Source organism: Diabrotica virgifera, chromosome 10, assembly GCF_917563875.1.
Source record: "Diabrotica virgifera virgifera chromosome 10, PGI_DIABVI_V3a".
Classification (NCBI taxonomy): Eukaryota; Metazoa; Arthropoda; class Insecta; order Coleoptera; family Chrysomelidae; genus Diabrotica; species Diabrotica virgifera.
In genome coordinates, this window is record NC_065452.1 from 153436404 (window position 1) to 153462589 (window position 26186).

At 32.4% G+C, this 26186-nt stretch overlaps 1 protein-coding gene across 13 annotated transcripts in view; it reads right to left on the minus strand.

Annotated features, from left to right (window-relative positions):
• The window catches only part of LOC114325428 (muscle calcium channel subunit alpha-1), a 759065-nt gene that overhangs the window by 63986 nt on the left and 668893 nt on the right, over positions 1–26186 (minus strand). For all 13 annotated transcript variants that reach the window (XM_050663510.1, XM_050663508.1, XM_050663509.1 and 10 more), the window contains 4 exons: positions 24949–25060; positions 21222–21367; positions 19169–19837; positions 15569–15888 (listed from right to left, as the gene is read on the minus strand). In XM_050663510.1, the coding sequence (XP_050519467.1) occupies positions 15569–15888; positions 19169–19837; positions 21222–21367; positions 24949–25060 (1247 nt within the window). The remainder of the gene's footprint in view (positions 1–15568; positions 15889–19168; positions 19838–21221; positions 21368–24948; positions 25061–26186) is intronic.

Genomic DNA, 26186 nt, shown 5'->3' on the forward strand with positions numbered 1-26186 from the left:
AGAATGTTAAAAAAACATGAGGCTATAGCTGGATTTTAATTTCAGTATTTTATAAATGCTAGAATATTCCACAGGGTGACGCGAACTTTGAAATAAAAATCACAGTTTGATTGGTACACCCGGTATACAATGACAATTTACCAGTCTAGCAACAATATTTTTACAGCGATATTGTTAAATAATAAGGCTATAATATGTTAAAAAAATCACTTAAATCGTACAAGTTTAGGAAATTCAATACATTAAAAATAAGCAATTTTTAAGGGGGTGCGTTAATTTCTTGGAGAAGTATATTATGCATTTAAACTGTAAAATGAGTTATATGGCCGGGATACACGAGGCTAGTTTTTCAAGCTAGGATAGCAAGCTAGCGCTTTTAAACTAGCACGCTAGTATTACTAGCTTCATGTATACAGAACTAGCTTAGTTTTTAGGCTAGTAAGCTAGTGAGAAAGACAGTAAGCCAGTGTCTTAAGCTAGGATAGTTTAATAGCATGGAGTTCTATTTTGTTAAGCTACTTGCTTCCCCCTCTACCGGTTTTACTATCCTGGCTTGTGTACCACCCTCGTCAGTCCGTCAAAGCTAGTGTTTTCGAACTGCAAGTGCGTATTGTCAACCTGTTTTAGTTTTTCAAACAGATAACCCCGTGCCTCTAAAACTAATATGCCAAAATTAAGTGCCGAGATTAATTTAAATTTTGTACAAATGTATTGCAAGGATAAGTGTATTCTTGATTCAGCGTTGTCAAAACGCATTTTTTCGATAAATCTTCTGTTAATTCGTCCAATGCAATTTGACACAGTTTCCAAAGTATCTGTTCACTCGAACATTGTTTCTTTTAGAAATATTTACCATTTGGAGTGGATTTGTTGCTCTATTGATCTCGCAATAGTACTAGCTACTGGCTGAAAATTTCCTAGCCACATGTAAACCGTTCTAACATGCGCCAAGCCATGACAGTAACTCAGGCTACGATACCGGGATATCTAGCTTGCTATCCTAGCTTGAAAAACTAGCCTCGTGTATCCCGGCCAATAAGGTAGAAACATAAAAATAAAGGTTTATTTATTATAATTTTCCGCCATAATTTCAAATCGTTTAATAATTGTAAGCAATGTAGCTCACAGTTTTCAGTTTTTCGTTTAAAAGATATATTTGAAGAATTTATTATGCTAGGTAGATTTGTTTCGATAACTAGAACTAGAGTCTATTTTTTTTGATGCCATTAGTCATATAAATTCTGTAATTAGTGTTACTTCCAGTTCTGTGTATATATTTTCTACGAGATTTTGGTAATTTTTATACATTTAATGTAATAATATACTGATGGCCAAAAAAATGCAACATCTAGAAGGGACATTTTTTTTTAATATTTATGTAAGTATACATTATAATATTCTTATTATTGGATAACGTTATAAACAAATTTGCAACGTCATTTTTGTCCAAAAATTAATAATGATTGGCCCGTCCTTCTAGGGCAAGAAAGTCTAAAATGGCGCAAATTACGGCCTTGCAAATTATAGTACATCCAGATACTCTATGACTACGATAAGTCTCATCATTGGACTACTTTGTTAACACCGTTGATGAATTAGCTTCAACCTTTCGTGAAATGAAGACATGAGCAAAACTCCAATCGATGTAGTGGAAAATAAAATGAGTCAGCGTCAGAGCTCAGAGAAACACAATATAAAAAATATGAAAAAAGATGAATCGAGAACATTGAATTCCAGTTCAACTTCAGAAATTCTTAAGTGTTCAACAAGAAAACGGAGAAGTTAATAGAAGAGTTCTTATGGGATGCTTTAGGGTTAGGGTTTAACTCCGTAAGCTAAGAGAAAAATAATGTATGTGTATACTATCAAAAACCATTTGAAAATACCAGAAAATTGGGTAATCGACGGAATGCACGTTAATGGAACAGATCATCAAGGTCATCACAGTCACCTTCTGTACCACCTGATACTATTTCTCCCTATCCAAAAGCGGTAAAAAGGGACAAAACTAAGGAAGTCGTAGAGAAGAAAAAGAAGTCACTAAAAACACATGTTGAAAATAGGAAAAAAAAACGAGGACAAGGTTGAACTGACCTCAACTTTCTTTTCGACTGTAGAGACGAATAACTCTATGTCATCAATATTAGGGAAGACATATCAACTTCAGAGTTTGAGTCTTCTTTAATTTGTCCTCAATATTCCCTCTCCTAAGTCACTATAACATGAAAAATGAACAAACTAAAGATTCAAAGTTAAAGATAAAATAAGTGATGAAAATTAGGTATGTACCTATGGAATACAGCCAATACATGAAGCAACGAACAAAGCAGCATAATGCTTAAACTATACCAACCAACGCGCAATGCCCAACACAGATATAGGTACACATATACGCGTATAAATAACTTGACAACGATGTAAGCAAGCTGTCAAAAGTAAAGCTCTTTTTCTCCTACTAATATCCCGAAAATCGCGAATCGTAGTGTAAAACAATTTGCAGTTGGTGTTTATAAATAAACCCAAGCGGTTACTTATTAGTAAGTGAGGTTATCTTCAACCCAAAGGATCTTGTTAGCGTAATATGTAGTTAAGTTAGATATACTTGCAACGTTGCCGACTGTACAACTATGTCTGGTAACTGGAGACTGATTTTGTATTGCAAAATCAACTGTATTTTTCTATATCAAATGCACTGTATTTTTTCTATATTTTTTTTTCAGTTTTAATTCTTTTTCGCCTAGCAGTGATTTAACTTAATATAGGTACCTAAGTTATTCTATGCTACCTCAGAGAAATGAAAGATGGGAATAGTAGTAACAATACCAAAGAAAAAAAAAATAGAAAGCAGATAATATAAAATTACCAAAACATCAATTGTAATATAACAGTAATGCGACATACTATATCATGGATACAACATGGATGTTCTATAAAATGCAACATATAACACAAATGTTTTTATAATGCAGCATATATAACTAACATGAATGCAACATATAGTAATGACAAGACTAATAAAAGAAACTTTGGTAATTTACACATAAAAACAATAGGAATGCCAGTACTGTTCCGAAAATCAAAAATTAACAAGAGAGGTATACTGTAATATAGTGTAATTTTGTTTTTGGCTTCGGCTAATAATCACTGAATGAGATGGTATAAAGTTAAACTTCCATTTCTACATTTTAAACAAAAGTTTATAGTCCAGGGCCCATCTGTTTTGAGATGGACGTTGAGAGGTGACTCAAATTTTTTTGCAGAAATTGCTTAAAAATAAATCAAATAATAATATTTGAGTTATCCTCCCTCTCAAAAAGGTCCGGAACATTGTTTAAATAATCAAAATGTCAAAAATTGAAGGAAAAATTCGATTTTTCTCTTGTTTTTTTTTATTATAACTTTAAAAGTATTCATTTCCGAGAAAAGTTGTACTAACATAAAAGTTGCGTAATTAAATTTCCTATAATATAGAATTATTTAAAAATTTAAAAAATAGTCACCCTTGTTTCAAAATAGCAATAATTGCGAAAAAAACATACAAAAACAAGTATTCGCATTTTACGTTTTTCAACCATTAATGCTACACTTAGGACCTTCATGTTTCACCCAGAAAAACCTTATGATACAGTGAAATAATACTGTAAATTTCATTAAGATCGGTTCAATCGATTTTGCAAAATAAATTTTGCAATTCAGCTTTCGCAAAAAAAATTCATTTTTTCAAAATGTTACAGGACTGAATATAAAGCAGATAGCAAGTTGATATTTTTTTTTGCATATAAAAGTGTACTGTACCTTTCATTTGCAATTTTCAAAATTAAAATCGATTAATTACCACGGCGTCAGAAAATTTTTGAAATAAACAATAATTTTTGGTGCTACGCGCAGGACAGCGGTGTTCGATTCACACAAGTTGATTTCCACCAAAATTTCTTCCAAGCTTTATCTAATATATTATTTTCTTACTCTATATTTTGTTGTATTTTAATATTTTAATTCCACAAAAATCAAACTAATTTTATTATTGTTTATGAAATATTATTTAAACAATTGCATATGTTTAAAAATAATAAACTTTTATTATTTAAGTTAAAATATATGAACAAAGAAAGTTTTTGCTAATAAAAGTGTTATTTCAAAAGATAGAGTATGTGTTTTTATTTTGCAATAAACAAATTTATTTATTTATATCGAAATGTAATAGAAATTAAAAGGTATCAAGTATTATCAAAGCTCATTGGAATGCCCAATCAGAGCAAACTATCCGCTGTCCTGCGCGTAGCACCAATAATTAATGTTTATTTAAAAAAATTCCTGACACCGTGGTAGTTAATCTATTTTAATTTTGCAAAATTGCAAATGAAAGGTACAGTACACTTCTATAAGCAAAAAAATTTTCAACTTGCTATGTGCTTAATTTTTAGTCCTGTAACATTATGGAAAAATGAATTTTTTTTACGAAAGCTGGATTGCAAAATTTATTTTGCAAAATCTATTAAACCGATCTTAATGAAATTTACAGTATTGTTTTACTATATAATAAAGTTTTTCAGGGTGAAACATGAAGGTCCTAAGTGGAGAATAAATGGTTCAAAAACGTAAAATGCGAATACTTGTTTTTGTATGTTTTTTTCACAATTATTGCTATTTTGCAACAAGGGTGACTATTTTTTAAATTTTTAACCAATTCTATATTGTAGGAAATTTAATTATTCAACTTTTATGTTAGTACAACTTTTCTCGCAAATTAATACTTTTAATGTTATAATTAAAAAACCAAGAAAAAAATCGAATTTGTCCTTAATTTTTTGACATTTTGATTATTTAAACAATGTTCCGGACCTTTTTGAAAGGGAGGATAACTCAAATATTATTATTTGAGTTATTTTAAAGCAATTTCTGGAAAAAAATTTGAGTCACCTCTCAACGTCCAAATGTACTAATATTTTTACAGATGCGCCCTGGTCTATTGACAATTTAAAACAAGCTGAACAGCGGAAAAACGCAACGTCAATTCATTACTTGTTGTTTGATTCTATTTGTACAGAAAATAACGTGGTAAAATGTTTGGTCTGCAGGGGTTGCACCACCACGGAAAAAATCACTCAATTCCGAAGCGATTCCGTGTCGAAGTTAATATTTGGACTTAAATTAGTTAATATTTTTTTAACATTTAGGTTATTTTATATTCCACGAAGAGGACGCAGCATAGTGAATCAAATTCTCCTGCTGCGTGAAATACAAGCGGAAAGCTATGAATACGGGAAATCTACAGGTGCCCTATTCATCGACTTTAAACAAGCTTTCAACAGGGTAAAACAAAAAGACATATACAAGACACTATGAGAAATTGGAATTAGTGAAAAAATAATAAACTTAATAAAAGTGACACTCAAAGCAACAGAGAATAGGGTTAAAATAAATGGAAAGGAAACAGATACGTTTAATGTCAGTGGAGGGGTGCGACAAGGTGACCCATCTTCTTCTACGGCACTATAGCCCAAATTGAACCTTGGCCTCCTTTATTTTTTGCCTCCACCCTTGCCTGTCTGTGGCTGCTCTTCTCCATACACGGACTCCAAAAAGGGCTTGTGCGTCGCTGTTTACTGTGTCTTCCCAGCGCTTTCGTGGCTTCCCAACCGGTCTCTTTCCTTGCATTCTAGCATTCAGTGCTCGTTTTGGTAGCCTATACTCTCCCATTCTTATCACATGTCCGGCCCATTGCAATCTTTGTATTCTAATGAAGTCTGACAGGGGCGTTTCCTTATAAAGTTGATAAAGCTCGTTGTTGTATCGACTTCTGAAGATTTCATTTTCCCTCACAGGTCCTAGTATTCTTCTCAGTACTTTCCTTTCGAATGTGTCGAGTTTGTTTTTGGATGTTTCTTTCAGGATCCAGGCTTCACTGCCATAGCATGATATTGGTCGAATTAAGGTTTTATAGATTCTCATCTTTGTATTTCGGTGGACACTTTTAGACCGAAATATATGGGAGAGGGCAAAATAAGCTCTGTTTGCCTGCGTTATTCTCTTCCGTATTTCTTCATCTTCTGATCCGTCGGCATATATTTCTACTTCCAGGTATGAAAACCTTTGAACTGTTTCAATGCCATCTTCATGTATAATGTTTTCTGGGACTATATTTCTTCTCGTCTGAGTCATTATTTTTGTTTTTTCTGTGTTAATTTCCAGACCTAGCATTTTTGTTTATGTTTTTAACTCTGCATATGTTTCCTGTGCTCTTGTTGATGTTCTAATCATAATATTAATATCATCACCATAAGTGGCCAGTTCAACCGTTCGGTTGGTCAGAAGATTTCCTCGTCCAGTTTGCATTTGCTTAACCGCATACTCCAGTACCAGGTTAAACAATGTTGGGGCCAGCCCATCTCCCTGCTTTAGTCCTTGCGAAATGTTGAAAAAGTCTGTCCGGTGGTTTTGTATTCGTACACATGCCTGAGTTTCATCCATTGTGGCTTTAATAAGTCTTATTAGCTTGTGTGGTATTGCCAATTCAGCCAATATATATTATAGTTTGTCCCTTTTGACTGAGTCGTATGCCTGTTTGAAGTCTACAAACACGTTGTGAACATCAACATCGTGTTCCCATGCTTTGCTCAAGATCTGTTTGACTGTAAATATTTGATCCAGTGTCGATCTTCCCCGTCGGATGCCCGTCTGATACTCTCCAATAATATTTTCTGCTAATGGTTGGAGCCGCTAGTTTATAATATACGTGAGGACTTTATATGCTGTACATAGTAGAGTGATTCCACGGTAGTTTTTGCACTGGAGTTTGTCTCCTTTTTTATAGATCGGGCATAGTATACTTTTCTTCCAGTCGTCGGGTATTTTCTCTTCTTGCCAGACGTCTTTGATGAGCGCGTGGATGTGACTTGCTAGGTTGTCGCCACCTACCTTATATCGGTAGTGGTCGTCACAAGGTGACCCACTGTCATCATTGTTATTGAGATTGTCATCCGAGAAGCCGAAATTGACAGGACAGGACTTGTATATCAGTGAAAACACCAATGATTGTCATTCGCTGATGACATAGTACTGATAGCCAGAAGTAAATAAGAATTAAAAGAAATATTAAAAAGACTAAAAGGCGATAGCGAGAAAGAAACGGATATACATAAACGAAGAAACGACTAAATATACGGAATGGACAGAATGAGAATACATACAAGGATAATACCTGACAATAAGAAGGAAAAATATATTAATTCGAAGAAGTAGAAAGATTCCAATATCTATGTATGAGCGATATTCTCTAGGAGACTAAATACAAAAGGAGAAATCCAATCAAGAATTATGGCTGGTAATCGTTGTATCTTTGCTCTAAACACCTTTGTTAAGATAAGAATATATAAGACAGTGATAAGACGTATAGCATAATATGCTAGTGAAACATGGACGTTGACCAAATCCGAGCCAGTCATGCTGAAAGTGTGGGAAAGAAACGTCCTCAGGAAAAAATTTGGAGGAAAGATATGGAACAAAATGTGAATAAAAAGACCAAATGTATAACTGTAGAGGATGTATGGAGAATGAAATACAGTCGGGATCATAAAATCACAAAGACTGAGATGGTTGGGACATCCAAAGGATGCCAAACACGAGACTTCCCAAAAGAATACTAACGGAAGGAATAGGGATATTAAAAGAGACACAGAAGAACTTAAAATCACAAATTGGAAAAATACATCAGCAAGCAGGAAGAATGGAAAAAAAATAGTAAACCAAACCATGGGTCTTCTAGGCTTGGAGAGCTAAACTATATATGTATATTTTATATTCCATTCCTTTGTGCGATAATGTGGCCTACTTAAATCAAAAATTCAGAACATTTACAGTAGAATAATAATTTTTATTAGAAAAACAGACTTTTTCAAAGTTTTAATAGCTAGTGACTTTTGTCACCTGTCATTCGTAAGATATATGAAAGTAACCCTGTACTAGCTATCTAAGCCATTCATTAATATTCAGCTCAACGGATGCTACTGTTCAATGTGTGGAACTACATAAACAAGGGATCATTTCATAAAGCAAGTAGATCCCTTGTTTATGGCATTTCACACCTCGAACCCCGCTGAGCTGAATATTAATGAGTCTCTTAGATAGATGGTGCTACTTTTAATGCCATATCAAAAAAATAAGACAACATTAAGTTGAACATCTACAGGACAACACACGAAAACTAATAAGAATAATAGTATCAGAGAAATTAAACAAGACTGAAACATACCAATACAAACTGGATATAGGAAAGCATGACTACTGAGAATATAATCATAGTAATAAAAATATGATAAAGTCACCAAAACTTAACTGGATTGGGCACTTAGAAAGAATGCAAGATAATCGAGCTGTAAAAGTGGAGGAAGTAGGGGAAGATCTTAAAACCATGAACATCAGGCAGTGGCAAAGGAAAGTATCCGACAGGGCAGAATGAAAGAACATTGTTAAGCAGGCCAAGACTCACAAAGGGTTGTGGCGCCATTAGAAGAAGAAGAATAAAAGTATGGTATTATATGTTAACTTTGAGTGGTTTTACTGCTTCTCTCTTGGTCAACATTTCTAGTATGTTTCCTTAGTTTTTATTCCATCTATATCGTCAAATAATCGACATTGTTCAGTAGACCGCATTAGATCAAACGCTGGCTCAAGAAAGACAAAATAGAGAAACGACATTGAAGGTTTTAAGCCTCCAAGGCATGTTGCACTAACTTATAAATTCACTAAATGATTTACTGATGAAACTATCCTGATGGAAGTTAAAAAAGGGTAATGGTAAAAAAAAACTAAAAGACAGTTAAAGGGTAGAGTAAAGTGGTAGAAAATACAGAAACGTAAAAGAACTGAGTACACCAGAATATACTGATTCCTTACATCAAAATAATGTTTCGTCTGGAAATAACTCTAGCTTTTATATATATTTTATATCCTTAACATGGTTCGTATCTTCTAATTTTTTGTAGTGTAGCTAATATATCCCAAATAAATACACACACCCAAACTTATATGGAATCACCATGTATTTCAAAGTAATATTTATTTCATTAAAAAAAACTTGTTATTGTTGCGAAGAATAAAGGTTTTTATTGAAAATAAACAAATATATAAGGCAATCAGATAGTACAGCTCGGTACGGTATACTCGTAGGTTATTTGCTTGAGTTGCAAATTGAACGGAAATAAATAAACTAACTTTTGCGTTCAAAAACGAAAATAGGCCTAATGTTGGGTTATAGAGCTTACAACGAGGAAAGATTATTGGTCTTGTGGAGAAAGTAATATTCTCAGAGGGACATAGCTGTAGAGTTAGGCGTAATACAGGGCGTTCTGTCTAAAACCTATGCTAGGTAACAGGAACTAGGAAAGCTCAAAAATAAAGCAAGGGAAAGTCGCCAAAAGTAATAACGGCTCTCCACGATCGTTTAATTGTCCAATCAGCTGGAAGACACCCAACCATTTCTCACTTGGAGCTCCAAAGGCAGCTTTTGGAAGCTACAGGTGTAACTGTTTCAGTTGAAACGATAAGAAGAAGAGTTCGTACCAAGAAGTATACAGCAGGAGACAGTTATGGGTTCCCCACACAGCACAAGATTGATCGCCTAAATTGGTGTCTTCACCACCATAACTGGAACATTGGGAATTGACAAAATGTGCTATTTTCAAAAAAAGTCACGATTTGTGTATAATCAGATGACCCACGATATCGTGTACTTAGAGGTCGACGAAGGCAAGCAAGAACGAAAACTGTCAGATCTGTTCACAAATATACAAGGGGAAGTGTAATGTTCTGGAGAGGAATTGTGATCCGTAAAAAAACTCCTTTAATTTTCATCCAATCAACTTTAACTGCTCACACGTATGTTGATAACCTGTAGTCAGGCTCTGGAGAGGTGCAACAGGAGAAAATTTAATTTTCTTGCATGATAATGGAGCTCCACATAGCATTAGAGTGACTAAAGACATCATTGCAGCCGAAGGTATCCTTTGTTTGGAGTGGCCTGCTTGCTCACCCGAGCTTAATCCTATAGAGTATTTGTGGAATATGCTTAAAAGAAAAATTAGAGCTCGACGGGATAATCCACAAAATACCGCACGGGTAGTACTAGCTGCTCTTAAAAGATGGAGCAACCTACCACAACAAAATGTTGATAATTTGATTAGGAGCGTGCCCACGCAGACTGAAGCTTGCATAAAGACTAGAGGTGATAACACTGACTACCACAAAATACAAAAAAAATAGAGATAAAAACAATTTAAACATTATTCGTTTTACATTTTGTATGCTATTGACTTTAAAACAACTACTTTCAATTTGTTTGTTGAATACTTTATTGTTTTATTTAATTGTTACGTATTTGTTATTAAATTGCTTTAAAATAAATATTGTTTGACTTCGTGTGTTCGTTTTTTTAAATTCGCACGAAATAGTAAGAAATATCAGAGGATTCCATATAAGTTTGGGTGTGTGTACATTTCTTGGAAAAGTATTTCTTAACATTTTTGTCCCCAATTTTACTACGTTTAGATCGAAAGGAACAAAAAATTAACGGTTGTTTCTACGTACTATTCGTATATGTCTGTTGCCCTGTAACAAATATACTCTAATTCTATTCTGAGATAATAATGCGACTTTTTGAGATATTAGTAGAAACTACTAAGTTCATTAATTAATAAACGGTATTATGTCATTGCCCTAGTAGGTATACAAAATACTGTTTTAATGCTCTATTTCAAGGAATGCTTACAAAATCGTAAAAACATTGGTTTTGTTTACTATCTATTGTTTTGTAAAGCTACGTTGTTAGATTATTTACCTTTAGTCTCATGAACCTTACTCACTCATTACTATATAGGGTGGAAGGCACTTATGGAATAAAATTATTTCTGTCCTTGTTTTAAACAATTTTAAAAAACGCCCATTAAAACCGTCCATTTTTAAATATAAATATACGCTTTTTAAACCTAAATTTGATTGTACAGGGTGATTCACGCAAGTCTAACATAGTCCATAAGCTTTATTTTTAATGGAACACCCTATATATTTTTATATTTTTAAAAGCTGCTTAACAACCTGATTTCATCTAACTACATCATGCATGGTATATTATGAATAATGCAGGGTGAAATTTTGAAATTATAGTGTGTGGAAACTACTTATGGAATAAAATTGTTTGTGTCCTTATTTTAAAAAATTATAAAAAACGTTAAGATATATCAACTTTTAAGTTCAAATATACACTGTTTAAACATACATTTAAATATACAGGGTGACTCACGCAAGTCTAGCATAGTCCATGATCTTTAATTTTAATGAAACACCCTGTATATTTTTAGAATGTGCTAAACAACGTCACATCAAAAAAGTGTATTATGTAGGACCTATTATGAATAATACAAGGTGAAATTTTAAAATTATGTATAATTTTCGTCAAGACATTAAAAACCTATATAAACTTTTGAAATGAATAATTTATCATACTTTAAATATTCGTAATATTTCTAAATTAGCTAAATAAGACATACACTTTCTAAACTAAAAGTATAAATCTATTTGGTTTTGTATTTAAGGTCTGACGAAATTTATAAATATTTTCAAAATTTCACCATGTATTATTCATAATGGACCCTGCATAATACACTTTTTTGAGATGAGGTTGTAAAGTAACTTCTAAGAAAATAAAAATATACAGGGTGATCCATTAAAACTAAAGATCATGGACTATGCTGTACTTGCGTGAACCACCCTGTATATTTAAATTTATGTTTGTAAACCGTCCTTTTGAATTTAAAAGTAGACGCGTCCCAGAATTTTTTTATAATTTTCTAAAATAAGGACACAAGCAATTTTATTCCATAAGTGGTTTCCATACTTTAAAATTTCAAAATTTCACCCTGTATTATTCATAATACACCCTACATGATATAGTTCGTTGAAATCAGGTGGTAAAGCAGCTTTTAAAAATATAAAAATATACAGGGTGCTCCATTAAAGCTTATGGACTCTGCTGGACTTGCATGAATCACCCTGTAAATTTAAATTTGTGTTTAGAAACTGCACATTTTTATTTAAAAATCGACGGGTCTCAGCATTTTTTATGATTTTTTGAAACAAGAGCAGAAATAATTTTATTCCATAAGTGCCTTCCACACTGTATAGGAATTTGTAGACTATACTTCGTAATAATTATTATTGTTTGTTTCTGACGATTAAAGGAGTTATCAAAGTGAATGCAGGAGTCAATTTACAAGTGCCCTCACGCTAATCACCGATCAGTTATTTTGTTTTAAACATATTTATTTTACATTGTAAAAAAAGATCCTGGCACTTTTCTTATGTAAAATTGGTTTCAGTTCAATTTGATGAAACTTTGTAGAGACAAAACTTTGCAGTGATGAAATTTTAGTTAATGTCAAAATGTGCAATAACTACCTCTCAAAACCTACCTACCAAATTTCATTTTACATATCGCAACCGGTTTCAGGACAATAAATAAATCGTCAGTTTGTAAGAAAAATTTCAATTTCAGGATCTTACTCTAAAGTTTGTCTCACTTATTCCTGTATATTATTAAGAAATATGTATTATTCAAATGGCTTAAAAATCGGACATTTTGAAGTCCTGTAACTCAGAAAAAATTGATTTCTAGGTCTTGGGGCACTGAGAATTTTCTATCAGCATGACCAAAGCTACTAGAATTTCACGATATTCGATAAAAATATCGATATTGTATTGATATCGTATCGAAAATCAATACGATACCGATACAATACACACCTTAGCAATATTAATGTCGATACGATACTCATTATCTAAAATCAATACAATACTCTTGTATTGTCGATACGCTTGCCTCGATATTGTTGAAAATATCGATGTCGAGAAAAAAAAATATTAAACGCCACAGTTGTTTAATTATATTTCGTGGAATAGGCATTTAGATAAGTGATCTGCAACCCAAGCATCAGCTGTTATAATATTTTACACTTTAGTGCTTGAAATTGAAGCTCTTGAGAGTGACTAAATGACTGTTATGATTACACTGTTTGTATCATGTGGCATTTGTGACAATATTATGGAAGTCAATGATGATGACGCAAAAATAATTTTCAACAAAAATAATGAATTGCGATTTATTCCGAATCTCAGGGATTTCCCTATCTTTTCAAAAGTAGTTTTTAAACAATAGATACAGAATTAGTAAGTATTAGTCGTTTCAAAGAAGCATTCAGACATATTCAATTTTTATAAGAATCTATAAGTTATAAGAAATATTTGTAATATTTTTAGAATAATGCCCATTTGCCAAGCATGCAAAAGTGGGCATAAAGAGCCTACACAGCTCAGATTAGGCCAGGGTAATAAGACAAAAATATACCCTGTTCGTGACACTTCAGCAGCCAGGGTACTGAAGCGTTTTTTCGACAAGTAATACACATATGAACAAATTGTAACTATTTCCTGCGTAGGATCTGGCGGCCATTTTTATTTATAAACAATTAACTGTCAAAAAATGGCCTTTTCCCCCTTTTTTTTTTCAAATCAACGGAAAGCAGTAAAACTTATGATTTTTTTAGTACAAATATCTTCGAGACTATGGAAAGAGCTTTAAAATGACGTATTGCAAAGTTTGATATACCCATTTATTGTTAATGTAAATGCGAAAAAGGTCGGAATTGCAAAATATAATTATTTTCGCAATAACTGATGTAAAAATTAGTGTACAGCTTTAAAATTTTTGTCAAATTAATGAGGGTTCTTTGGTGCTTAATATGTGATAAAAATTTCAAAGCGATTCGATCAATTGTTTAAATTTTATTCAAATTGTTTATCCCAGAGAACATTTTTTTTGCAATAACATAAGTCAGAAAAAAATGACGTTAGGACCATTCCACAGGTGTCAATGAAAGAGCATGAGCTACATTTTCAACATGGTTTAAAAAAGTAGATAAAAAATGCATTTATTAGTAATAAATAATTATGAAAAAGTATCGTCAATTTTTTTTTATAAACTTTTTCCAAAAAAATTAACTTTTTTACCCTGTTTTAAGTGTACAATTACCAAGTAATGTTATTTATATCATAATTGATAAAAAATTGTAATAAATATATATAATTTCTTATATAACAAAATAAAAAGTTTATAAGGAAAGCTTTACGATACTTTTGCACAATTATTTATTACTAATAAATGCATTTTTTATTCACTTTTTTAAACCAAGTTGAAAATATAGCTCATGCCCTTTCATTTGACACCTGTTGAATGGTTCTAACATCATATTTTCTGACTTATGTTATTGCAAAAAAATGCTCTCTGGGATAAACAATTTGAATACAGTTTAAACAATTGAATGAATCGCTTTGAAATTTTTATCACATATTAAGCACCAAAAAACCCTTATTTGACAAAAATTTCAGAGCTGTATACTAATTTTTACAACAGTTATTGCGAAAATATTTTTTTGCAATTCCGACCTTTTTTCGCAATTATATTAACAACAAAATGAGTAGGTATATCAAACTTTGTAATACGTCATTTTAAAGCCTTTTCCATAATCTCGAAGATATTTGTACTAAAAAAACCATAAGTTTCCCTGTTTTCCATTGATTTGAAAAAAAAGTGAAAAATGTCATTTCTTGACACTTAATTGTTTATAAATAAAAATGGCCGCCAGATCCTACGCAGGAAATAGTTACAATTTGCTCTTATAGGTATTACCTGTCAAAATAACGCTTCAGTACCCTGGCTGTTCAAGTGTCATGGAAAAAACCTTATTACCCTGGACTAGATGTATAATTAATTATTCTTTTTATGTCGATATTTTATCGAGTATTGTATCGATCTCGTATCGAAATCAATATCAATAAGATATTTTTATAAGAAAGTATTGCCGATATCGATACTCGATACGATACTTCATTGGCATAACCAATACAATACTCAATACTTAAAAAGTATCGATATTGTATCGTATCGTGAAGCTCTAAAAGCTACTGTGCAAAGTATCAGCCAGTTTAACTCAAACTATTTATATAAGTGTATATGGATTCACATTTTTAATATTTTTATGTTTACTTTAATCTTCTTTTAGCTTCCAGTTATTAATCATTACGCTTAACAGTAAGATTTCATACAAAATTAAATGAAGAATTGTAAGTAGTCAAAAAAATTACACCCGTTTTTGTTGCTTTTTTTCATTACTGGTTTCGTATTTTCCGGTTTTATTCTTAAAGCTTTTCCTAAAGGAAAAATAGGAAAAATCCTTGAAAAAGGATTTTTAAAACGTTGAGTTTTACTTGCACTTTTTTCTCCTATTATCCTATTCTAGTTTTATATTCATTTTTTATTATTTTCCCAAAAAAATATTAACAAAAATGGATATTTTGATTGCTTCCTTATGTTTGAAATAGAGTATTAAACTAGATTTTTGTACAGAGGCCACAATTTAAACCACGATTCTATAAATTATACTTCATAATAATAAATGATGAGAAAATGTCCAACTAAAAGTAAATAATAATAATTATATTTAAAAAAAAGAGCACTTACTCGATGACCGTGTAGTTATTCTTCTCATCTCCATTATGCAGATTACTAAGAGACCTCAGAGGAATTTCTTCATCCTTATAGTTATCCTGATTGTTCAAGGAACTAGCGCTAACACGGTTTTGAACGTTTTTCGTCATGGAAGTAATGTGATTCATCCCTTCTGTGACGGCATTCTTAATAGAATTGTATGGAAGATAGTCGACGCTGGAAGCCGGTGTAATTTTGATTTGGGTTGAATTTAACTTCAGAGATTTCGCTCTATTGAAAGTATGACCTCGTCTCATTGAAGACCATACACTTCCGAAGAGTGAATGATTTCTCTATAAACAATATGTTTAGTATTACAAAAACTGAAATATAAAACTTGTTATTAAACATGAAATAACAAGAAAAACGCAATAGACACAAAAGTTAGAAGGGTCCAGAAATAGGGAGTGACCACTATTTAGTAATAATGAAAATAAAACAAAATATATCAGATAATAACAACACTCACAAAATGCAAGAAATGAAGAAAGAATATGAAACTATTAGGTCATATAAGTTGAGAAATACAGAGAATTCTGAGACGTACCAGATGATCATAAATCAAAAACTAGAAAATACTAAAGAAAACAGAGAGGGTCAAAACGCTGAACAATTATGGAACTACTTCAAAGAGATAATACTAAATACAGCGACAGAAGTATGCGGAAAAAGTAAAAAGAGCAATAAAAGAAAGCAAACTGCATGGTAAAATAAAGAAATAAAACAACAAATTAAAAGAAAGAAACATGCTTGGAAAATGTACTTACAAAACAAAACACCAGAAAAATATGAAGAATATAAAACACACAGGAGACTAGTAAAAGAACTGGTTACAAAGGCAAAGAAGGACAAATGGACAGAATTTGGAGAACATATGGAAAAACAGTAAAGAGAACCAAAAACTGTTCTATGGAGTATTAAAATCAATGAGAAAAGAAAAAAATCAAGAAATAAAAAATATAAAGAATAAAACTGGCGAAATTCTTACAGAAGAAAATGAAATAATGAACAGATGGAGAGAATATTTCCAAGAGATGCTACAAACTCACTGCTATCAAGAAGAAAACAATGTAGAGAACCAAAGAATAGAAGTAGATAATGTAGACCCTATAACCATAAATAAACTGCAAGAAGCTATTGCAGAAAACGGAAAAGCACCAGGGTATGACAGAATAACCAGTGAAATGATAAAAAAAAATGGGACAAAATGCAACAGAGCTATTATTAAAAATATTTAATGCAGTTTGAAAAGTAGACATTTCAGAAGGAGCATTCGCCGATGACGTCGTCATATTGGCCGAAAATGAGAAACAACTACAAAGAAACATAGAAATATGGAATGAAATACTGAAAAAATATGGAATGACACTTAATAAAAATAAAACAAAAGTTATGGTTATGGGTTAAAAAGAAGAAGAAGAAAAGATAAACATAAAAGTAGAAGAAGTAAATATAGAACAAGCACGAACATTCTAATACTTAGAAGTAGAATTAAAAGACAACGGAAGACAGGAAACAGAAATTAATAAAAGAATTCAAAAAACAATGAACATATACCATGAAATGAGCAATAAATTCATAAATAAAAAAGAAATAATACGAAAAACAAAAATTAATGTGTTCAAGTCAATATATAGACCTGTATTAACCTTTGGTTGCGAGTCATGGGTACTAACAGAACGACAAAAGAGTAAAATACAGGCAGTAGAAATGAAATATCTTAGACGAGTTCGAGGAGTTACCAAAAACGATAGACTACGAAACACTCAAATAAGAGAAGATCTGGAAATCGAGTCATCGTTAGAATTTATAGAGAGAAGGCAACTCAGTTGGTGGGGTCATCTTCAGAGAATGGATCAAACAAAACCGGTGAAAGAAATTTGGCAGGCAAAAACGCAAAGAAGAAAGAAGAAAGGTAGACCACGACAAACCTGGGATAGAACACTAGGCAACATAATCGAGAATAGGGGAACAACGTGGATAGAAGCAAGGACGCTGGCTAGAAATAAGAAGGAATGGGTCAAATTTGTACATAATATAAATGTATAGCAGTTATTAGTTAAATTTAAGATTAAGTTGTTTTTGTATTGCTTTTTTTTATTTACAAACTCGCATCAGCCTGTACGGCTATTAGCGAAAATGATAGTTTTGTTAACAATAATAATAACTATAGAATACTACAATTAAATTTTATATAAACAGTTTATTGCTTTTAAATTTTCAAATCGTCCGGGATTCCGAATTGAACTCTTTCCGCACTGTGTAACGGGCACTCCACTAGAAGGTGTTTTATTGTCAGAGGGGTCTCACAAGCATAACACTCCTGTTGAGGATCTCGTGTCATTAGATGACCATGCGTGAGGCGGCTATGACCAAGCCGCAATCGCGAGATGATCACTTGGGAACATCGATTTGTGGAATTATCAGACCATCGTTGAAATGTTGGTTTTATCTCAAATAACTGCTTCTGGTTTTCATGCCATTTGCTATTCCATATATCAACTATTTTGCTGTGGAAATATGATTTGAGATCTGACGCTGGAGTTGTTGGATAGATCTCTATAGTTGCGTCCTTTAAGGCTTCTCGAGCATGTTTATCTGCCAGTTCATTTCCAGCAATTCCAATATGAGATAGAACCCACAGGAAAGCAACATTTTTGTGATTTAGATTGTGCAATTCTTGTCTTATGAGTTTGGCCACAGGGTGGGGAGAATAGATTTTAGAGATGATTTCTAAAGAATTTAAAGAGTCCGTAATTATGAGAAAGTTAATTTGATAACTTTTCCTAACATGACTTAGGGCTTTATATGTCGCAAAGGCGATAATAATTGGTGAGCTTTAAGAGGTAGTTATTTTTCGTTTTTTGATATACAATTTTAAGAATTTTATGTTCATCGTTGGCGCACATACGGGTCATATTACCCGTATGCGAGCCCATGGTAAATATTAAATTCATAATTATATATCAAAAAAGGCTAAATAACTACCTCTCAAAACCCACCAAATTTCATTTGCATATCTTAACTGGTTTTAGGGCAATAAATAAATTGTCAGTTTGTAAGAAAAATTTCTACACCCCCTATCTCGGAAACGAAGCATTTGCGGACATACATTTATAAAGCAAACTTTCATACTTTTTCATGCAGAATTACTCCTTAAAGTTTGATATACTCATTTAAAAACACCCTGTATTGACGAAAAACAAGGCTAGTTGTTAAAGTACCTAACTCTTTTATTATCCACCATAAGCGAATGAATCAAAAAACAGCATGTTAAGAAAATATGAGGCTATAGTTGCGTTTTAATATCAGTATTTTATAAATGCTAGAATATTTTACAGGTCACGCTAACTTTGAGAAAAAATCACAGTTTGATTGGTCTACCCGGTATATAATGACAATTTACCTCTCTAGCAACAATATTATTACAGCGATATTGTTAAAGAATAAGGCTACTTATAACATATTAAAAAAATCACTAAAATCGGACAACAGGTTTTGGAAATTTGAGAGATCAAAATTGACCCATTTTTAAGATGATAGAAAGCTGGCGTACTTTAAATAAATACTTACACGATGCATTGGTTCGGGATTGTCATCAATTAATTCATCTAGATTGCCTGAGATGGCGCGTTTCAGTTCTGGACCAGCCTCATGTAACGTACGCAACCCAGCTTGAAGTGTAACGGTATTCTGAATATCTTTATCTCCGTCCCTCATCTCCTGCTCTTTTCTCTTCTTGAACCGCCTGAAGTAATCCTGAATGAGGAAAGTCGCGTAGAATTTACCCACGGTGACTTCGTCGTCCACTCCAGGTGGAGGCACAACTTGATCCAACAACTTTGGACTCGTCCTCTTCCAGATTTTTTTGATCACAGCTCGAAGCTCTGCATTGCAATCATCAATGTTGGGTCCATCGGTTTTGATACGCAGGGATGTTCGGACCACGGCAAATAGCGTAGCGTTAAACAACACCGTACCATCACTGTTTAGAGGCATATTCATGGAAACTAAACGTTTACATGCTACGCGATGCGGACACAGTTTACCAAATCCAAGGGGAGGAGAAATTTTTCTAAGAAGAGTTACGACGTCTAAATGTTTTATCCTGCCCTTAGCGTCTGGATCGTATTCGCTCCACAGCCTTATGAATTCATCTAAGTGGTGCGGTCCAAGAATAGACCAATCACGTGTTAAGTAATCAAAATTATCCATAATAACAGCTACAAACAGATTGATAATCTGCAAAATACAAATAAAAATTACATAATTAGTATGACATTAAGAGAAATTTTCTACGCTGCGCGTCAGAGAAAACGGGCACCCCAAAAATGGGTCATTTTTGATGTCTCGTATCTCCTAAACCTGTTGTCCGATTTAAGTGATTTTTTTAACATGTTATAGCCTTTTTCTTTAACAATATTGCTGTAGTAATATTGTTGCTAAACAAGTACATTTTTATTGAATACCGGGTGTACGAATAAAACTGTGTTTTTTTTCTCAAAGTTCGCAACATCCTGTGGAATAATCTAGCATTTATAAAATACTGAAATTAAAACCCAACTACAGCCTCATGTTTTCTTAACATTCTGTTTTTTGATTCATTCGCTTATGTTGGATAATAAAAAAAGTTATATACTTTAACAACTAGCTTATTATTTGTTAATACAGGGCATTTTTAATTAAGTATGGCAAATTTTAAGGGGTAATTCTGCATGAAAAATAATGACAGTTTTCTTTATAAACATATGTCTGCAAATGCTTTGTTTCTGAGATAGGGGGTGTTAAATTTTTTCTTACAGACGATTTATTTGTCGATCTAAAACCTGTAAAGATATGCAAATGAAATTTGGTGGTTTTTAAGAGGTAGTTATTGCGCATTTTTTTTATGTACAATTAGGAATTTAATATTCACCATTGGCGCGCATACGGGTAATATGACCCTTATGTGCGCCAATGGTGAACATAAAATACTTAATTGTATGACAAAAAATGTACAATAGTTACCCCTTAAAACCCACAAAATTTCATTTGCATATCTTAACCGGTTTAGAGGAATAAATAAATCGTCAGTTTGTAAGAAAAATGTCAACACCCCCTATCTCGGAAACGAAGTATTTGCGGACATACGTCTATTAAGCAAACTGTCATTATTTTATTATTCGGAATTGTCCCTTAAAGTTTGCCATACTTTTTTAAAAACACCCTGTATTGACGAAAAATAGGGCTAGTTGTTAAAGTACCTAACTATTTTATTATTCAACATAAGCGAATGAATAAAAAAAAACAGAATGTTAAAAACACATGAGGCTATAGGTGGGTGTTAATTTCAGTATTTTATAAATGCTAGAATATTCCACATGGTCATGCGAACTTTGAGAAAAAAATCACAGCTTGATTGTTACATGGGTATACAATGACAATTTACCTATCTAGCAACAGTTTTATGACAACGATATTGTTAATGAATAAGGCTATAACATGTTAAAAAAATCACTTAAATGTGACAACAGGTTTAGAAAATTCGAGACATTAAAAATAACCAATTTTTAAGGTGGTGCGTTAATTTCTTGAAAAAGTGTATAAGGAATAAATATTTGTATAATTTTACTTCTTGTCTACTTACCAGAAATGAACAAAGTACATAAAATGAAATAAAGAAAGGGTACGCTACAACAGATCCGCAAGTTGCTACAGCCTTCTTCAGATTGCTATGACATTTGGCTGCAGGGGTATCTGCACAATCCATCATTATTTCTTGCCATGCTTCACCTATAATAAAAAGTAACCTCTGTAATGATAGTGAAATCTTAGTTTCCTTCCATTTTAATGAGCCATAAAAAACGTAAATATAGCAAGCTTTGGAATATGTCTTTCTACTTTTTGGTTGGTTACCCACTTCCACAGAAGTAATTAAAAAAAACAGTACATAACTTAACCTGTATATAAATGATTATTTGATTTCTCTAAAATACAATAAGATAGTAAAATATTCTAGTAAGCCTTTTTGGCTAATTTTTTAATATACAACGTAATCTACAATTTTTTAAATGCGAATAGCGGTCATGTGCTAGCTCATTTGGAAGATTATTCAATTGTTTATTCAGTAATATAAATATTAACATATTTTATACTTATTATTTATAATTATAACTTATATCAAGTCCCTATTGAAATCCGTGATGAGCAGATTCCTGAGCTTCCCATACCAGAAACACAACCTGATGGTACACAGCAGGAAAATAACGAGCTGCGTGATAATATCGAAAACGAAATGGCTCGTGCCGTACAAGAGTTTAATGGAACAAACTCACTTAGCAGACCACCGCTACCACGAATTAACTCTTGTAAGAAACTAGGTGGGTTGTTACAAATTGTGAACACTGAAGTCCTACCCAATTATGCAGTAGAAGCTTACACGTTAGAACATTTGCATAATATGCTAATCTACTGTGCAGTAACAGCAATTGCTAATGCAATGGGCGTTAAGATCAGAACACGACGGGGTACTAATAACGGAAGGACTGGTAACAGAATTGCACCCTGGGAAAAAAGACATCTCGGAAAAATTGAATTACTGCGTAGGGATATTGGTCAAGTCACAGAATATATAAGAGGTGTAACAAGTAGAAAAGTCATTAAGAAAGCTGAATAAATAATGCTGAGTACCGCAAGATGCTCAAGATATAATCCAGAAAACAACACAGCCCAACAGTGTCCTTATACATTAAAACAAAAGCTCTCCATTTATTCAGGACGACTAAGGAGGTACAAAGTCAGTTACAACCAAAATGCGACAATGCGCTTTTGAGAATTCTGAGAATACGTTCTCTCGAAAACTCAATTCAACCGTAGAAAAGGTCGATAAGTCTTACCCAAACCAAAAATAAATCCATGAGATTTTTGTGAAATCAACTTTCCACACCAGCTGCTCTTAACAGCAATGCTGGATAGATAGAAGATACAACACAAAACTGCCAACACTACATCACTACTCTCTACGAACCCTTCAACACTGAAGAAGTCTCAAATATCATCAAAGAGGGTAACCCACCATAACTGGAAATGGAGTCCTGGAGCAGACGGAGTTCAAAACTTTTGGCTTAAGAAGTTTTGGAGTGTTCATGAATGCTTATAAACACTAATTCATCATTTTATTTCTAATCCGCAGGAAATACCATCATTCCAAACAGATGGAACCACTTATTTATTACCGAAGGATCAAAATAACAACCCAAGATACAGGTAAATACTGCCCAATTGCTTGTTTTCCAACTTTGAATAAATTGGTCACATCCTGTGTAGCCCGACGTATGTACCAACACTGTGCTCTGAACAATATCATAGAGCCTCAACAGAAAGGATTCGCTAAGGGTTCCATGGGTTTCAAAGAACAACTTATCATCGACTCAGTAATTTCCATCAGGTCCAAAACGACAAATGCCGATATTGATGTCAAGCCCAAGAAACCATCCAACATCTTACAGGGGGCTGCCAGTCATTTGCTGCAACTTAATACAAGGAACGGCATGACTCAGTAGGATTGAGTCTTCATCAAGAGATGGCTATCAAGCTGGGAATTCTGCAAACGGACCATCTCCCATATTATCAATACGTCCCTGAGAGTATGCTTGAGAATGACAACTACAAGCTCTAGGTACTGGGACCGCACTGTACTCACAGATCAAACAGTGGCACATAATAGACCAGATCTCGTACTAGTTAATAAATTAACAAGACAATCAACACTAATTGATGTGGCGATACCTAACAACAATGATCTACGTAGTAAATTTACTGAAAAGATCGCCAAGTACAGATATCTGGAAATTCAAATACGAAGGCAATGAAGAATGCCCAGACAATACCGATTATTATGTTTACTACTGGAGTCATTCCGAAGAACCTCCTCGAAAACACAAAAAAGCTCGTACTACTCGCGACAGCCAGAAGTGTACGAAAATTTATGGGAGATACACCTGCATACCAAGTCACCTAGGGCTCGACAACATGGAAAGAATCCCACCAGAGCTCAATCCTTTTGATGGGACAATTTTCCCCTTAGACGGAGTGTGAGCCGTATGGCTGAATATGTTAATTATAATTATAATTAACCTGTTTCGGGAGTTGTCTTCAAAATCTCCCATTTTTGAAAAAATTAGTTCATTCCACAATTTTGCCCCTTACTACATACTCGTATATATTCCTCATAGGGGGGAGGGGGAAGTCCTCATACAATATGAAAATCAGAAACAAACGAAATCAGATACTAGTCTGGGCAAGTTATCAAAAAAAATCATTTTTGAGAAGAATTGCTCAGCAATTATTTTATTCCTAAAATCGAATCTTGTGTGAATCGAAGATTGTGTGTACGTATTAGTAGTATCGGTATGCAAAGTCCGCAGAAAGTGTGCTATTTTGTTTATTAACAAATCTTCTTTTCTTCAATTATTACTCTGTAACTCAGAAGATTTTAATTTTGAACCAAAAACGCCTAAATAAAAATTCACCGTAATTTAATTTTGCACAGATATATTAATTTTTCCGATTTCCTTCGACGAAAGTTTTCTTTGGAAAATCTGGGATTTCTCAACAAAATTATTTTAACTAAAATTTTAGAGAATTAATTATTTACCTATTAATAATTAAATGATTTTTATCTTTGAAATTATATTTTCTTTAACGTAATTTTTATGATTAACTATTTAGATGGGAAATAAGCCACAATTAAATTGAAAAAATAATTTTATTATAAATAAAATTAATTTTTTCAATTTAATTGTGGCTTATTTCCCATCTAAATAGTTAATCATAAAAATGCCACAAGGAAATAGCTTCAGAACAACTTAATTTTTGATTGAACCTTTGGTACTTTTCATGCGTAATATCGATTGTAATTAAATATGAAATTTAATCGTAATTAAATAAATTAAATATGCGGTTAAATCAGACAATGAAATACTATGAACGAATCATATTACATTGAATCATACTACTATGACTCCACACTATCAACAATGAAACAATAAGTAAAAAATATGATAAAATATTTGTACATTCATAATTATTTCTAGGATATACATACACTAATCACAAAAAGTATCGCGTAATTTTTGAAACAGATAAAACATTTAAAAATAATTTGTAGTTTTTAGCAGACTGTTATAATACTCGTCTATCATATCCTTTAAGTGTCTACAAACCCATAACATTTCAAGCTGAAGCGTGTTTTGGCCGAAAAAACCAACAGTTAACAAAACGTTGTTAAAATAGAATATTTATTTTGGACATTTGCGATACTTTTTGTGATTAGCGTATTAGTTTGAAAATTTAAATATTAAAAATGTACTTGCCAGTGGCAGATCTGAACAGCACCAATACTGCTTGGAAAAAGGAACCAAAATTATTATTCCTGGTTATTGACGACGACGATTCCACATTATTGCTTTCAATTTTTCCAAACATCTAGAACAACAATTTTTTATAGTCTAATATACGATATAAACCTTCATAGATCTGTTTAATGGATAACAATTATTTGATATGTAATTTAGTATTTTCACAATTATAAAAAACTAGTGCATGGTATAATTTTTTCTGACTATAATTATTTAAAAATTAGAAAATTACTTTTTTATAAATAAAAAAAAATTCGGCCCGGGCAGATATTATTTTAGATTTGATCATTCTAAACAAAAAAGTTTTGTGTAATTTTCTCTAAGTTGATCGTTTTTGAGTTATAAACAATTTAAAACTGAAAAAAGAACGAAAGATGACGATTTTCAAGGCTCAAAAACATAAGTAAAACATATCATTTTTGAAATTACGAAGTACCTAAATTCAAGTTCAAACCTTATTTTATTAGTTCTTGATAAGTATTTTGGAGTATTTTATTTTTAAACATTGTTTTTTAGTTGTTTATGCAGCCCTACCGCCCGTCTTACCATAAAAAACTTCCTCATTAACAAAAAAAAAAATGTATTTTATCGGGCCTGATAGAAGGTTTGAATTTGAATTTAGGTAGGTACTTGATGATTACAAAAAAAAATTTCTTATTATACTTGGGGTTTTCGCCCTTGAAATTAAAAATCATCTTTCGTTCTTTTTTTCAGTTTTAAATTGCTTATAACTCGAAAACGATCAACTTAAGAGAAAAATTACAAAAGAACTTTTTTGTTTACAAGAATCCAAGAAAGCTGATATATTTGTCCGGGTCGAATTTTTTTTTAAATTACAAAAATTCATTTTTAATCATTAATTAATTACAGTCAGAACAAAATTAGATCGGACACCCTTTGTTTTTATAATATTTGTTAACATACTAAATTACCTATTCAATAAATTTTTATCTATTAAAATAAAAGGTAGATATCGAGCACTGTATTTTATTAAATCTTGTACAAGTATAATTTCTCTCACACCTCATCATTAGGGGAATCTGAAATAAGCCAAAAAACGCAATTGTAGGGATAGAAAAAAGTTAGAAAAACTTTGACAAAAACTCGAAGCTGATTCATCATATCTGACTCGTCAGCTAGGAAGACATCTCGGAATGTTGTAGACATTTGCTTAAAAATTGAGTTATATGTAT